Raw genomic sequence first — 17,820 nt, forward strand, 5'->3', positions numbered from 1 at the left:
ACGCTCACGCCGGATGGGCTGCTCGTGTATCACTCGAAGCGCGTTAACCCACCCCCGCGCCTGCGTTCACGCCGCTTCGCGGTGACGGTGTGCGGCTGCTAATTACAAATCTATTAACCCACCTAGCCCCCCCACCCCCCCGTACACGCCGCTTTGCGGCGTCCGGTCGGCAACCCAAGCCCCGCTGCCCCCCATGCACTTCCGTAAATAGAGTCGATACGATTTAGTTTAGCGATGTTTCGTCAACAAAATTCGTTTTTTTAGTGTTAATGGTAAAAACGAAATGTAAATATCGCCAAATGCCTCGACAAACAAAATGTTCGAGAAAAAAAATAAAAAGAAGTAAGCCGGCCCACACCATAAATAGAACCCGGGTCTGACACGTATGAGGCAGACATCTCACCACTAAGTTACGCTACCTCTTCGGAAACTCGCATTGCATCCGCTGCCTATGTTGACGGCGGCAGCGCCTATCTCCAAGCAAGCAAGCAAAACTTTATTTTGTGTAAGGGCCTACGTCCTGGTCTGGACGGCCCGTCCGGCCCATGTCTCGCGGATGGATTCCGTTAGGTTACCGTGTAGCCTTGTTCGTGGGGCAAGGCTCCACAAATTAGCCAATCCGGCGTGCGTGAGCACCGTTGCTAGGGTTTGTATCGCCTGCGCGTTAAAAATATGCCCGCGCGGGTCGGGGGGCAGTGCCCTTGGTATTCCTTGGGCGCCGCCGGCCTGTGTCTGCTCTGCGCAGTGGCGGCCGTTTCAGGGGGGGCAAAACGCATGCTTGCCCCCCCACTCTGAGAACTGGGGGGGCAAGTGCCCCCCTTGCCCCCCCAGTTTATAAGTTTATGCTTATAAGAATTCATAGTGGGGTGCAATGCAAACTATGGTTCATCGAAAGTCCGGGCGTCGATTGAGATGATCGTCTGCAAAAAGATCGCAATGCACCCGGGAGAAAAGCACTTCAGGCGATCGGTAGAGATCCCGAATTGTGTTTGCGGACTCGCGCTATCGTAGGGTGCTGCGTATCTGATTGTAACCATCGCGTGGAGAATGATTCCTGCAGTTTCTTCAGATTTCCGCAAAACCCCAAAACGCGAAAGAACTGGATAAAAAACATAAGGTGAGTCCATTACAGATTGTACTCTCATCGCGGGTTCGATAGAGATCTTCACCGAAAGAGCACATTCATTAAATTTAGTTTATACAAACAAAATTGCGAAATTGCGATAGACATGCAATATTTTAATAACCTGACAACCTCAATAATAATAATAACAAACGACTTATCTCGACAGCGTACGATTTGTTTCTCATTCTTGCCGGAACTACGCCGGTAATGCACTTCAGGTCGTCGTCGTAACTGATCTCCTTGACGTGGTGTGATTTTACGGAATTTTCGCCCCTCTGAACTAAGCTGGGTTCTTCACAGAACAAAAACCCACATTGCGGAGGCCTCTGCGGTCTTGGCGATTCACTTGCTTGTGTTTCTCGTTTACCGACGCAACGCAATGAAGACGCCCGCTGCAAATGAGGCCAGCAAACCTATCGTGTCGTCTGCTACCAAAGCAAAGCGGAGTGGAGCACTTCAGAAATGGTTTTCATCGTTGCAATACGACGCTGAGATGACAAGGACATCTTCATAATTAGATATCAAGAAGTTAGGTTGCTTAAAAAAATTATTTACTTACAAGCGAAAATCTAGCCTCGTGTGGAGTCTCCATGCATTAGTCCATAGCAGCGCCCCTAGCAACGGTTTGTTTGGACCCAGACGCTAAGTTGTGACGTCGTCACTTACGGGGTCAGTTAAGAATACACAAATAATATTCCACATTTCGCGAATCCGAAGACGTAAATCTGTTTAGTAATGCTTTGTGAAATGGAATCACATGAGAGCCTACATTTTTCGGAATTGAGCACAGTTGCCCTTTAACACGATTTCGGTACCCGAAGGGTGTAGACACATATACGAAGGGTGTAGGCCTTTCTGTACACCATTGAATGTTCAAAAACATGTACAAAAGGTGGAGGAACGGTGTGAGCTGGAAAAAATACCCTTTAACACGAACATGGTTGTTAAAATATTAGTGTGTACACAGTACAAACAGTCAGTGCTTTAGCTTTATTAAGCCTGGTTTAGTTTCGGGAATTTTAATAAGAAGTTTCCTTCCTAATTTTCTTTGACTTGCCCTTAGGCTTCTAACTCTTCTTCGGTTTCTTCTTTTTTTGCATCAGTGTCATTGGGCACACCTGAATCTGTTGTCAAATGGCATTCTCCGTTTTGACATAATCCCTCATCACCATTGTTGTACTGCAAATGAGAGAGAGAAAAAGGAGTATTGAAATTTCAAATGTTCCTGAGATGTACGCTCTAAAAAAGGGTGTATTATTGCACCCTTTGTCCCACATATATACCTCTAAATTTCAATTCGACGTACAACTCCCTACAGTCGAACAGACCACCCAATATATTACGAGGGGCGTGAGCCGGTGCAACTTATTAAAATAGCTGATGTGCGTGTTACTGAATACAAAAAAAAAAAATAATAATCAGGGTTTTCTTGGCCCTACTGCAAAAACTCAGTGTTTTCTTTGTGTGGTCTTTGATACGTTCTTTAGCTACTTAAAAATTTATATCCCACCGTTATTAATCCCCTCGCACAACTTGGGGCCGTCTGTTGGAATATAGGGCGCTCTGCAGCGTACTGAAGTTTTGAGGTGTATTATATATCAGAAAAGGGTGTAAGGTGATACCCTTTTTTTTAGAGTGTAATCTGCGATAACGGAACAGTTCAAAGTATGATATCCCATAATTTATTAAATCTACCGCTGAATATAGCCGTGAAATGTGCCTGCTACATTTAACGTAACAAATCCTACTCTAGACTTAGAGCGGAAAATCTCCACGGGATCTGATGTACGCGACATCACGTGAAGTTGTATTTTCCGCGCAAAGTTTATCATAAACTTATATTTGAAATACTTCATACTGAAATTAATTAAAATATAATAAAATATAACTTTGTAACGTTGTGCTGTGGCGATTGAAAAAAAAAAAAAAAGATTGCGTGTTAAAGAACCCAAAAGAAAATCTGGCCTCGTAATAAAAAGATTTCTATTCCCCCTTGTGAGATTTCTCAGCTGAACGAAGGAAGACATACAAAATATAGAAAGAGACAAGGAATATACACTTTTACTCAAATCTCACAAGCGTGAATAACCAACCAGCTCAGCTCTGGGAAATCATGATTGTATTCCAACTACTCTGGCTCACATTATTGAACTAATTTCTGTTATGTGGCATATGCACAGCGGTCAAACGAAGCGGTCAACTCATATTCTTCACTTTTTAATCGGAGACATCAGCGTCATTAGCCGCAAACAGTCTGCTTTCGAAACTCCTGTGGACGGCATGGTAAAGGATCATGACCCGCACAAAAAGATTGAGAAGCTCCTTTGTCTAGAAAGGAAATCATACTTTCATTTAACAATGTACCGTCATGTGAAAAAATTCCTCTCTATATTTAGGGGGAACATTTACCTTCTAAGAGTACTATCAAAAAGGTCACGTGAAGCCTCATGATTCTGCAGCGTCACATGACGTTACTGGACCATGATAGATCATATTAATGGATGTCAGTTACACGCTACGTCACAGTATTAAGTGACAATATATTTTCTACGTCTTTACCAACTTCAATTTCAGGACAGGGCAAGGTACAATAAGTTTGTTTGGGTTCAGAGTACGAAGGCAAAGTTTAGAGCATATACAATTTATTGTGTTTTGTGATTTTGAAGAGTCACCGCCCATATCAGAGATCATGGAGCATAGATATTTAGACTAGGAATTAATCTCATATAAATAATGTAGTATCATACCATCTTGAGCTGTATTCTTCTGAGGGAATCATAACACAAAAACTGATAATCTTTGGCATAAACATCGCAGCATAGGAACTAAAAAAATTAAACCGCGTGTACACCTCTTGGTGTTTCATATTGCAGAGAGGCTACTGTGAATTTGTTTGAAAATGAAAGGAATTACACTGCGTATGGGAAAAGCATACGTGTAAAACATATGACCCGCAAGCGCGGGAGCCAATATGTCTGGTAGCAAGATTAGATTTGCTACTCACAAAGCATCGTTCTCCGTTCCCGAAGAAAAATTTGTCCCATGATTTGGTCTCAGCGTTCCAGCAGTAATAGTCGCAGCCTTCTCTCTTTTCTTCCTATAAACATAATAAACCGAAGAAATGAATTTAAAGTAATATTCCCAAGATCTTGTTTACACAGGGTGCATCGCGTGCATGATATACGAAATTAAATAATAGTTTGCGGATGCATTTAAATTCATCAAGTACCTCAAAAACATTTTGACAGAAAAGCGGCCTACATAGACGCGTTGATTTTGTTTATACTTCAGCACACGAAATGTTTTCAAATATGTACTGGAAAAATTGTTACCGAGGCGGGTCTCGTTCCGTTTTGGCAATTGTGGGGCGCAGCGGCTGCGACGAAGGCCAGAGACACTGCAGACAATGAAGCGATAAAATTCAATTCAAGTAAAGCCACGCTCAAAGCTTTTATCTAACAGATATTTGTCTTCAGCGTTTGTCTATCGCAACTAATAATGTAACAATAAGCAAACAAAAAGAATTATGAAGTGTTAGTTTATTCAGGGGCTACAAGACACCAAAAATATATGGAAGCGGTTCTTTAGAAATAAACTTACAGTCTAATATGAAGGCCTCCGTTACTGCGAAGCCGATTCATGTTCTCAGCAACTATGCTCACGGCTATTGTTATTACGTTTATATCTCAAACATAGTTTTGATCAGGAATGCGGTTCCAGAAATTTAATTTATGGTTAGACATTCAATTATTATAAAAAAAGATGACAAGAACACCATTTTTGAACACTTTTTTTTTGTCATGCGGAACTGCACTGAAAAAATATCTATACTTGTCAAAAACGCAATGCATAAGTTCACTACGCAGAGATTTGTGCTTGTCTTTTTTACCAAGGAGACTCGACATATAATCAACCATTCTTGTAGCGACTAAGCAGGACCCTAGGCGTAGGCTGCTATATTTGATGGTGTTTCACGAAATATATCTTCAAAATCTACTGCGAAATTATTTTTTTTTCATGTTGGTCTGAACGAAAAATGAATATCGCAATTGTTTTGAAAGCTCAGTAGAAACGCATATTAAACCCTCTCTATCGTTAAAACATTTTGAATGCATAAACTCTCCGTGAAAAAAAAATTGTTACATTCAGTTTATTCATTACAAATGTATGCCTTTTAGGCAAACGTATTATAAAACTAATGAAAGGAATTCATTCTCAGCATATATTTTGAGCGACGTTTTTCCTAGAAAGCTTCCACTCAAATATAATTAATGCACGTGGTATAGATTGTATTCGGTCAACAGAATTGGCAAGAGTGAAAAAAATATAAAAAAACATCCTCTGTCTCAAAAATACTGCGGTCGTGGTTTGGTCTTAAAACTCCTATACATTTATTTACCACAATCGTGTGCAGTGCTGAGGCTATGTTTTGAGTTTGATATATCAATTTGACGTAAACTTGCTAGAGCTTTTGTCTGAAATGCACGATATAAAATTTTTGATATTCTTCTCAATAAAATAAATAAACGTCTAATCTTTATCAAAAACTATCAATTTAGGCGTGCATAGGTTCAAAATCTGCGCCTGGAGTCCTCCGTTCTAGCTCAGATATTGATATCAGCTGAAAGTGTCGGGTAAATCAGGTAATGAGCACTCTTCATTTATTTACAGACCAATTTCATTATTCAGTTCTTTTTGCAAAATATTCAAGCATACTATTTATTATACCTTCGTTAATTTTCGTGATTGCAATTCATCATTTACATCATGTCAGCAAGGTTTCCGTAAAAGTTACTCGTACGAGGCAAAAATTTGCACAGTAAACTTTTTCTGCTATGGACAGTAATAATAAATCGACTGCGTAGTTTCTTAGCGTTCATTCTTTTTTATTAACAACTATCTGCATAAAGCACAGTAATCATCGACTGCAACATAATCGGGAGCATTCAACATTTCCTACATAATACAACGCAATTCGTAACAGCTAACGACTTCGAATCCCCAACTTCTCTGGTTGAGCCTGATGTGCCGCAAGGCTCTGTTGTTGGCCCCCTGTTATTTCTCATTTACATGGATGATCTACCTGAATCTCTCACTTCCTTCATAAAGGTGCTTGCCACCCATCGTGTCATATTTCGTATTATGTCCTCTAGTGCTGATACCTTCTTACTTCAATCTCCTCTAAACAAAACTTTCACTTGGTGTAGATCATGAAAAATGCCGCTTAATTATAAGTGTTAATCAATGCGAATTTGACACAGACTACTCAGTGCTATCGGTTGAAGAATATTGCAGATATTTTACTAGAGGAGGTTCCATGATATAAATACCTAGCAATTAATTTAACTGCACACCTCGAGCAAAACACACGTAAATTTTATAATTAAAAGCTCCAATCAGATGCCTCGATATTTACGGCGTAACTTCGTTATGGCGTTTTCATCTTTAATTCCTACTCTCTTTAAAATTCTCCTTTATTTTAATCTTAAATACAGATCATCAGTATGTGATCCAGGCAGCTACTTTCTTACTAATGAATTATAGGCGGTAGAACATCGCAGTGCGCGTTTGAAAATCTGTAACTGCATGCTTATTAACGGTGTCATTAATCAAAACCTACTTAAATCTCCGTCACATTTTCCTAAGTAGAAGTGTGACACAACTAGCTCTATTTCATAGAATTGACCATTATATTCAGTCAATAAAAGCAGCTTTTTTTGTAAGCCGTCATAGTCGCCCTCTCGTACAAATCACCGACAAAAAGTAGATATTCCTCAGTGCCCTTATCGTTAACATGTTTTTTCATTCATCCATACCGAAAACCAGCGCTGAATGAAACCGCCTGCCCACCTTTGTTTTTCTCTTTTAACCTACATTCGCTGTTCCTTTGTTGTATTTTGACAATTTCGCCTATTTATTATTTACTTTTCACACCTTATGCAACGCCCTCTGCGCCCTGAACTTAAATAAATAAATCCATACAATAAGTTGAGCGTTATATGCACAAAACTAATGCCTGAGAGTCGAGGCCATCAGATCCTCTAGCAAAGTAGAGGGCTGAGCTAGTTGCCTAAGTAATTAAAAAAAAACTCACCCAACACCAGCATGATCTCAGTCAACCCCATAGCTTGTGTTGTGCTCTCAACGAGTATGTGAGTGCTTATGCCCCAAAAGGGGAACATTATATAGTCGCGAAAATTCCGGTTGGTTTTTAATTTGTTCTGCATTTTTCGTCCGAACCTCAGACCGTTTTAGCATTTGCACTGTTCTCTCGTGCTGGATTACGTAGTAATGCCTTTGTTCTAGACATTTTGAGCTTGATATATGAGTGTAAAGAAGCTGAAGGGACATTTGCACGATGACTCATCTACATGTCATATACACTGTCACTACAGGTGTCAACGCTTTTTGGAAGAAATGCTCCGGACTTTTACGTTTCGTTTCTATTTTAACCTAAGCAGCGAAGGATAAGAAAAGGTCGCCGTACTCTAGCTAATAAAATGTGATCTGCGGTTGTATTATCATAATTTGTCCTCACTAAAGAAGAATATTCGAAGGTCGTCGATTCAAAATACATCCGTAGTATTTTTAAGGGTTTCCCTGTCATGATAAAATTGTAATATGTCCCGCTGCACAGTGTCTTATTTATACAAAAAATATTTTAGTTGTTTCAGGACCGAGACATGGCGCTTTCCTAAGCTAAATATTTATATGCCTGTTCGTCTATTAAATGTTGGTTTTGAAAATGGGGTTCATTCTCGCCAGCTCACGTGACTGGTTTCCTTATATCCAAAAGTTTCCTTAGCGCCAGTTGTTGATTCAATGCTCCCGTTAGTGCAGTGGTTCTCAAATGGGGTTCCGCGGACCCCTTGGGGTCGGCGAAGGCATTGTAGGGCTCCGCGAGGCCCTGCCTCATCAGTCAAGCCCGGTAGTAAAAGTTGCCTTTTCTCAGATTGAGAAGAAACATTCAAATTTTCGGGCAAGATCTCTCGTGTGAGTGTCAATGAGAGAAGTGTACTTCACACTAGCCCTTAGTTATATCCAAATATTAAATCATTATCAAAATTGACCCCTTCCTCCCGTCACGAACCGGGTCCTCCCGGTTCGTGACGGGAGGAAGAAAAAGGATCCACAAGGGGTCCACAAGGGGTTTTGCGGATCCACAAGGGGTCCGCAGAACAGCAATGGTTGAGAACCACTGCGTTGGTATATTCTTATTTTGATCCGATAATGTTAGGTCTAAAGTGTTGGTCTGTTTTCCTAACCGATGAAGGTATTTAAGGCGGCATGAGTATTTGGTGATGGTTCATTTTAGATTCGAAGTGCGAGAAGAACAGCTGTCAACAGTCGACAGCCCCCGCCTAAGAGCTATTAAATAAATTGATCAGGAACTTAATCTTTCTTGAATAATTCAGATAATATTACTTATAAAGACCACTTACTTCTTGAGCAACTGTGAATATAGTATGAAATTAGTATTGATAATCAGCAATGAATATACATAATTAAGTGGCATACACATATGATTTTGTGTTTATGTACTTTGGAGTGCTTAGGAGTATCAGCTGAAGGAAACAGTACTCGACTGAATTAAAAATTGAAAGATGATGAATATCGTATCAGATGTTCATAAAAGCGCGTTAGGCGCATGAGATTGCGACTGTGCTGTTTTTCTTCTCCCGATACTCTTCAGTATTTGGCAAGGTTCTGCAGATAAAATTATCTGTTCCAGCTCAACAGCCATGCTCGTATTTTTGTAAAAGAGCAAAGTCCATATTCTAAGTTAAAAACAAATGCTTCAATCTAGAAAATGCAATTGTGGGAAAATAAAAAGTGTCTCTTCTAGAAATTAAAAACCTAGCAATTAAAAAAAAATATAAAACGGTGTCTTTGCGCTTGCTATGCAATACTAAACTATCACTTGAACGAGGCGCTTGCTTGAGTAATTCTCTTGATTAAATTATCCACATTTTATTATAATAAGCTGTGCGGGCCGAACCCGAGAACTACAAGTATTCGCATGACACCCTCAAATGTTGAGCTCACATAAGCTTATAAATCTCGTCACTGAAATCGGTTCAACAATAGAGCGGATGAACGTCGGGAATGTTCAGGTCCGCATCGGTGACTGTCTTCAAATTATTGCTTCATTACCTCCAGCAAGCTCAAGTGTCGAATTGTTATTTTATATGATATTATTTTTGTGTTCGTTACAGCTTGAAGACATTCATTAACTCAATCACGTATTTTTGATTTTTGTGCTTATGAACATCTGTTAGAATTTTAATATTGCCCAAACAAGGAGATTAAAAACGTTTACAGCGACCTTTATACCCAATGTCCTATAGAGAGAAAATACCCTTTATTTTTGATAATTTTTCCGCTCTATTGAGCGGAGAAACCGGGTACATTGGTCACGTGGGGTTAATTCCCCACTTAATTTAGAGTGAAATCTAAATTCGTATACGGGTCACGTAACGTCACATTTCCTTCTAAATTTTGGAGCAAAATTTATTGATGCATTTGTCAGATGTAGGGAAGATACGTGACGATAGGTTCTCCGCTAATTATGGCGGGGATTCTGAATTGGTGCATAGGTCTCATGACGTAAGTTTTCCCGCAAAATTTAGGGGGCAACCGTATTGATGTATGTCTTACGTGTGGTAATGATTACGCTACGCTAATTTTCTCGCTAAATTTAGCGGGGACGCTAAGGGTGCTTAGGTCATGTGACGGTGATGCTCCCGCCAAATTCGCCGGGGAATCTGAATTGGTGTATATTGCCGCGCGCCAAGTAGGCAGGGCGGCCGTGTCCTAACGGCTATCGCGCTTGCCTCTCACGCGAAGGGCCAGGATTCGGTTCCTGGCCGCGGCTACACATTTTTTTGACACTGTAATGTGGTGTTCTGGTGAATTCGAGAACCGTCTTGCTGATTCGAGGCTAGAATGTTCTACGCGCCGAACCTTCTACGCCGAATGCTCCAGAAGCCCACGCGTGTACAAAAGCGGCTCCGCGTGGCAAGCCGGAGTCAGTTTCGCCCCAGCGTTCGACTCTGCTCTTTCGCCGACCTCGACGCCCGCGGCGATCTGCTGTTATCTTTTGTTTCCTTTTAATTTTTGGGCACAAGTTCGCCCCCATTAAACGTTTCAGTTTCCCCAGTTATTCTTTGTTTCCCCGCCTGTTTATTCGTGGCATTTTGGTGGAGGTGCGGGGTAATCGCATGCCCCTGCAGCGTACACCTCCGAGGACCCGGAGTGCAATTCCGACAGCAAGCCCCCGACGACCCGACGAAGACACTACCAAGACCGGATTGAGTCGCCGCATTCAAGGCCTACACCCGGAATTTGGACTCTTACCACCCAGGAACGAGCAGTCAAACAGGACGACGATGAACAACCAGTCGCCGCAGACCTCGAACGCTCCATCCGTCGTCTTCATGCCTGTCGCCCCACGCGATCCGACGCCATTCCATGGTGAGGCCTATGAGGATGTGGAGGTTTGGCTACAGCATTACAAACGAGTGGCCCGCCATAACCAATGGACACCAGAGCAGTGCCTTCAGAATGTCTACTTCGCTCTGGAAGGCACGGCGCGCACCTGGTTCGAGAACCACGAAGCGTCGATTTCGTCGTGGGAAGAGTTCCAGGCCGAGGTGCGACGCACCTTTACCAACAAGCAGTGACGACAGCGTGCCGAAGAACTTCTCCAAGCAAGACACCAAGTGCCAAAGGAGAGCGTCCAAGCTTCGTCGAAGACGTTCTCCGCCTCATGAACCGCGCCGACCCAAACGCTCCCGAAGAGAAAAAGTTGCGGGTCCTAATGCGGGTCGTGAAAGAAAACATTTTAGGGGGCCTCGTGCGAAGCCCGCCTACCATTGTCCAAGGTTTCATCACTGAGGCCACCAACACCGAACGTGTCCTTCACGCAAGGGCCTCACACTACCAAAGACTTCCCGGCTTCCCTGCCCTCTCGCCATCCAGCTGCAGCATCCCTGACATCCGCGACATCATCCGGGACGTGGTCCGGGAGGAAATCCAGAAGTTCCTGCCTGCTGCCCACCAGCCTGCTTCGCTGTCAATAACCGAAGTTGTCCGCGAAGAAGTTCAGCGGGCATTCCAACCTGAGGCTCCTGCCAGCGCAGCAGTACCCGAGGAGCCTTCTCTGACCAACGCCGTGGTAGCTCGGAGACCGGCTCCAGCTGCCCGGGAGTATTCGACGCCATCTCGACGTGGCCTACCAGAGCCGCAGACTTTCCGACGTCGGGCAGGGCAACCCCAGCTCGTCCGCACTGAACAACCGGCGCCTAGGAAGAATGTCTGGCGCACGGCCGATCGACGACCGCTGTGTTTTAAATGCGGCGAGGCCGATCACGTCTACCGGAGGTGCCCGTACCGACAAATGGGCCTGCGAGGCTTAGCGCCGAGCGACCCGCGACCTCGCCTTGGAGAGCGGCCAAGAGACATCGAGGAGTACCTCCGACGACCCCTGTCCCCGGTGCGGACTCCACTACAACCTAAGTATTGTTATCAACGGCTACGACGCATCGGCACTGGTAGACACCGGCGCAGACTACTCAGTCATGAGTGAGAGGCTCTCTCGCCGCCTGCGAAAAGTTACGACGCCCTGGGGTGGACCACAAATTCGAACCGCTGGAGGACACCTTATCGCGCCTGTCGGAAGTTGCACTGCTCGCTTCGAAATTCACGGCGAAACGTGCCCTGTGAAATTCGTCGTTCTACAAGACTGTTCCAGAGATGTCATTCTCGGCATGGACTTTCTGTGCGAATACGACGCCGTCATCGACCTGGGTGAGAACAGATTGACGCTACGGAAGCCTGTTCCACCTTCAGACAAACTCCAAACAGCATCGCCCGCCGTCCGAGTCGCCGCCAGCCACGTGAACCTGCCTCCGCGATCAAGTGTTGTCGTACCCGTCGTGGCCGATACAGCTACCTGCGCGACGTTTTCCTGGAAGGCAACCTTCAATAGCTCCTGGGAAGAGGAATAGGCGTAGCAAGAGGAGTAGCTGAACTTCAGGATGGGCGGACGGTGGTCCTCGTGACGAACATCCGAAATGAAACGCAACACCTCACGAAAGGTGCAGGCGTGGGCCAAGCCGAGGAACTTCAAAACGCCGCAGAAATCGCCGTAATTACTGACGAAACCTTGCCACCTCAGCGAGGCACTACGTCGCCAGCGCAGCTCGACATTGACCCTAAGCTTCCGGGCCCGAAACGACGACAGCTGATTAACCTTCTCGCCGAATACCACGACTGCTTTGCGACGTCGTGGAAGGTACGCCGAACCGCCGTAGCGAAGCACCGCATCGTTGTCAAGGACGACGTGCGCCCTGTGCATCGATCGCCGTACAGAGTATCCGCTAAAGAAAGGGAGGTGATTCAGGAGAAAGTTCAAAATATGCTGAACGACAACATAATCCAGCCTTCAAGCAGTCTGTGGGCGTCTCCAGTAGTGCTGGTGAAGAAGGACGGAACGCTAAGGTTCTGCGTGCACTACCGGCAGCTGAACACGGTGACGAAGAAAGACGTCTATCCACTCCCCCGCATCGACGACACTCTAGACCGGCTGCGCCACTCTCGATATTTCTCATCGATGGACCTAAAGAGCGGCTACTGGCAGATCGAAGTTGACGAACGGGACCGAGAGAAGGCAGCATTCGTCACGCCGGGTGGACTGTACGAGTTCAAGGTAATGCCCTTCGGACTATGCACGGCACCAGCAACTTTCCAGCGTGTCATGGAGACAGTACTGGCAGGACTGAAGTGGTAGAGCTGTCTCGTCTACCTCGACGAGGTCGTAGTGTTTTCCAGCGACTTCGACGAGCACTTGCAACGACTCCGAGCTGTTCTCCAAGCCATCCGAACCATGGACTCACCCTGAAGCCGTCAAAGTGTCGGTTCGCCTATGACGAACTGAAGTTCCTAGGCCACTTGGTTAGTAACGAAGGCGTCCGCCCAGACCCCGAGAAGACTCGCGCCGTCGCGTCATTTACAGCGCCGACAGACAAGAAGGCCGTGCGAAGATTCCTTGAACTTTGTGCCTAATATCGACGCTTCGTTCGGGATTTCCCAAGGATTTCCACACCGCTTACAAAACTCACGAAGGACGCCGAGAAGTTCGAATGGGCCGAGGAGCAGCACCAGACATTCGACGATCTGAAGCGAAGACTCCAGACTCCTCCTGTCCTTTGACACTTTGATCAGGATGCTGAAACCGAGATTCACACAGACGCTAGTAATGCAGGACTTGGAGCGGTACTAGTTCAAGTGCAAGAGGGCACCGAGCGAGTTATCGCCTACGCAAGTCGGACGCTGTCCAAATCGGAGAGAAATTACTCCACGACTGAAAAAGAATGTCTTGCGGTCGTATGGGCAATCACGAAGTTCCGCCCGTACCTGTACGGGAGTCCGTTCCGCGTAGTCACGGACCACCAATCGCTCTGCTGGCTTGCGAGCCTCAAGGACCCGTCAGGACGCCCCGCTCGATGGAGCCTCCGACTACAAGAGTTCATCATGACTGTGGTTTACAAGTCAGGACGCAAGCACAGCGACGCTGACTGCCTGTCCAGGGCCCCTGTCGAAATACCCTCCTGCTGCGGTGACGACAATGACGACGAGTGCTTTTAGGGGCCGTGAACACCGACGACATGGCTCGACGTCAACGAGACGATCCGGAGCTGCGCGCCTTAATCGAGCACCTGGAAGGGTGCGGGGGTACCGTACCACGCATTTTCTCACCAGCCCTGCCGACATTTGCCATTCGACAAGGTGTACTTTACAAAGTGAACTTCGGGGACAACAATTCGCCGTGGCTGCTGGTAATCCCAACCGACCTTCGGGAGGACATCTTTCAAGCATGTCACGACGACCCGACGTCCGGACACCTTGGTTACAGCCGGACGCTGGCCCGAATTCGTGAAAAGTATTACTGGCCCAAGCTCCCCAAAACTATCCACTTCTACACCCGATCGTGCCACGAGTGCCAGCGACGCAAGAAACCACCGACAAAGTCGACAGGTCTCCTGCAGCCAATCGCCCCGCCAACTGCACCATTCCAGCAGATGGGAATGTATCTACTTGGTCCTTTTCCGTCGTTGACCCTGGGGAACCGTTGGATAATCGTTGCCACCTATTATCTTACGCGGTGCGCTGAAACAAAAGCCCTTCCTCCGTGGACAGCTGTTGAAGTCGCCAAGTTTTTCATCGAGTCCATCGTACTTCGGCACGGCGCTCCCGAAGTTCTGATTGCAGATCGCGGATCATCGTTCATGGCACAGCTGACCCAAGAAATCCTACCGCTCAGTCACACCAGCCATCGTCGTACCACTGCGTAACACCCGCAGACCAACGGGCTGACGGAGCGACTCAACAAAACAATCGCCGACATGATCTCTATGTACGTCAACGTAGAGCACAAGACGCGGGACGAGGTGTTGCCGTACGTCAAGTTCGCCTACAATACGGCGGTTCAAGAGACCACTGGGCTCACACCTTTCCAGGTGGTACACGGTCGGAAGGTAACGACCATGCTGGACGCCATGCTGCCCCATGAGCCAGCTGACAATGAGAGCGACGACGCCCAGGTGGTTGCTCAACGGGCCGAAGAAGTCCGCCAGCTCGCCCGACTCCTGATTCAAGACCAGCAACGCGTCGACGCGGGCCGCTACAACCTCCGTCGCAGGGATGTCCACTTCCAGCCCGGAGACAGGGTGTGGGTGTGGACGCCCATCCGTCGCCGCGGCCTCAGTGAGAAACTTCTTAAACGGTACTTTGGGTCATACAAGGTACTTCGCCGCCTCGGGGAGCTGAACTACGAGGTGATGCTCGACGGAACAAGAACATCATCACGCCGCCCACCACGGCTTGAAGTCGTCCACGTCGTGAGCCTGAAGCCGTAATACGCTCGATAGGACTGTGGACCTTATGTGTTTCACATAACTCTTTAGTTTGCCATTCTTTTTGTGTGCTTTGATTAGTGTTGTGTTGCATCGAGGCGGTGCACTTTTAAGGGGGGGGGGGGGGGGGGTAATGCCGCGCGCGAAGTAGGCAGAGCGGCCGTGGCCGAACGGTTATCGTGCTTGCCTCCCTCGCGAAGGGCCAGGGTTCGATTCCTGGCCGCGGCTACACATTTTTGTTGACACTGTAATGCGATGTTCTGGTGAATTCGAGAACCGCCTTGCTGATTCGAGGCTAGAACGTTCTACGCGCCGAACCTTCTACGCCGAATGCTTCAGAAGCCAACGCGTGTACAAAAGCGGCTCCGCGTGGCAAGCCGGAGTCAGTATCGCCCCAGCGTTCGACTCTGCTCTTTCGCCGACCTCGACGCCCGCGACGCTCTGCTGTTCTCTTGTGTTTCCTTTTAATTTTTGGGCAATAGTTCGCCCCTATTTAACGTTTCAGTTTCCCCAGTTATTCTTTGTTTCCCCGCCTGTTTATTCGTGACAATATATGTTCACGTGACAATATGTCACGAAACGTCACTTTGTTTTCTGCTGTGTTTTTCGATGATTTTATATTGGAGTATAGGTCTCGGGTCGGCCGGCCACGTACCATAAAGTTTTCCGCTACCTCGATTTTGACGCTGAAGTTAAGGGGGAGAGAATTCGGTGTATACGTGACGTGATAAATCGCCTTGCGTGGCATAGTCTGTACCATGTCTGGCTCGCAACCGGAGGGTCGTGGGTTGGAATCTCTTCAAAACTTTCATTATTTTACTTTATAAAGTGAAACCATTTGATACATGCGGCGACCTTTAATTAGCATTACATGTCATGTTTTTAATCACTTCCATTCCACGCGTGACGTCACGTTTCGCGGGAGCATTTTGGGGTGTTTGAAATTCCCGTGCGAAGTCATGTGACTATGACGCCATGACCCTATCGACCAAAATTGAATTTTAGGACACGCCACCGATGCCGGCTTTTCTGCACCACGAGCTCCTTAACGCTCTCGCGGTAAAATTTGCGTCGCTCAATAACTGAGAAAGTTAAACTGCTACATCGGGTAGAGAGAGATGTGCCGACAGTGTAGTCCTTATAGCCGCATCATGAGACGGTGTTGTGTGCGCCATTTTTATTTCAGTGTCTCCTGCTTTGTTATGTTGCAGCATGATCACCCACCCTATTTATTTATTTATTTACATCTTTATTTAGTTTATATTTTACATATTTATTTGTTTATTTATTTCTGATACCCTCAACGCCAGAGGCACTGCAAAGGAGAGTTAGTAACGCGATTAGAAATAACGTTCCGAAACAAGGTGGCGTCGCTGATGGTGACAGTATTTCCCGCAAGGTCGTTTCAGCTCAATATGACGTCCGGAAGGGCAGAATAAAGACAGGCTGGTGAGCTGCATTTGGGCCGGGATATCTTTCAGGGAAGATGGAACCTCGGAGAGACGTAAGTAGGCGGGTGATGCAGGGAGTGATGTAAGGTTGGGTGGTTATAAATATTGTACAGAAGACAAATACGGGAAGTGTTATGACGAACAGAAAGATTGGGGGATCTCAAGCTGGGCTCTTATGGCAGACACTGGAGAAATGTGAGAAATGAGTCAGGGTGAATCGAACGGCGCAATTTTGGACAGATTCAATTTTATTTGCTACAATAAGTTGATGAGGACTATAACGTAGACCTCTATAAGGTCTTACGTCTTGCCACGAAATAAACACCAATTATTATTAACACTTCCCGAACCAAAATTCTCATTATAAAGCGGAAAGCTATCAAATAGACACGCCACAAACGTATTTTGTTTACAACACTCGCACGCTGGGGGTAAGAACACCGAAAAAACAGTGTAATGCTCTGTGGTCGCTTAACCCGTCTAGGCAGGAGATTGATTGTACCAATGCAGGGTTATCAGAGATAACTAAATGCAGGGTGCTGGAACAATTGCCTACAACTCTAGTCGCGAAAAGTACCAGCTAACTGAGGTTAAACGTCGAGCACACATCTAGAAATGCATGGGCGCCTGCCTCTCCAAAAGCACTTGGAGCAGTACAGCTCCAATTTATACTGGGGAAGTTAAAACCCCGAAGATAAACGTAGGGCAATTAAATGGGAGCATGATAAGACAAATAAGTCACCTTGTAAGGAACCAGTAAAAGATGGAAGTGAATCAGGGGGACGACGACGATACCGCCACGCCGGCCTGTCCTGTCGCAATGATAGATGTTTTAATTCATGATTATCGTCTATAAATTCAGAATCATATATATCAGTAGAAAGTCATGTTTCCGATATTTAAACAATACTTCCTTCACAGGAGCTCATTAAAGAACACAAATCATCTTCCTTGAGTTGAATAATTCTAGCAGTTGCATAAAGAACCCTGATGGTCGTGGATTTCGCTGTTTCAGAGCACGGGACGCGAGCATTTGCAGCATTCTTATGAAAAACACTAATTCCCCTGGTGTTCTTTGTTACAGAGTCAGCCGAACAAGCGCTCCCCGAGCAATTCTATCTAGTCTGGTTTTTAACAGCTGTAGTTCGGGGTCGTAAAATAAAGTCCGTTCACCAATGTGCAGATTATCATAGCGTAGTTTGTACGGCTGCGGCTCGGATTTTGCAAACGCAAAGAGGCAGCTACGGGCTGCTCCCGTCGTCACAGAGAAGACTTCAGACAAGGAAAACGGTGAGCCTTTAAATTTAAATGCGATCTGAAGGACGTG

At 45.8% G+C, this 17,820-nt stretch overlaps 1 protein-coding gene across 1 annotated transcript; it reads right to left on the reverse strand.

Moving 5' to 3' along the window:
- Positions 1-2,155: 2,155 nt before the first annotated feature.
- Positions 2,156-7,251, reverse strand: LOC115314351. The gene is made up of 4 exons (XM_040210614.2): positions 7,221-7,251; positions 4,459-4,523; positions 4,131-4,223; positions 2,156-2,305 (listed from the first exon to the last, which is right to left on the reverse strand). The coding sequence occupies exons 1-4, from the start codon at positions 7,249-7,251 to the stop codon at positions 2,186-2,188; spliced, it is 309 nt and encodes a 102-aa protein (XP_040066548.2). The 3' UTR covers positions 2,156-2,185.
- Between the last annotated feature and the right edge of the window lie 10,569 nt (positions 7,252-17,820).

Source organism: Ixodes scapularis, unplaced genomic scaffold, assembly GCF_016920785.2.
Source record: "Ixodes scapularis isolate PalLabHiFi unplaced genomic scaffold, ASM1692078v2 PGA_scaffold1__304_contigs__length_218370807, whole genome shotgun sequence".
NCBI lineage: Eukaryota > Metazoa > Arthropoda > Arachnida > Ixodida > Ixodidae > Ixodes > Ixodes scapularis.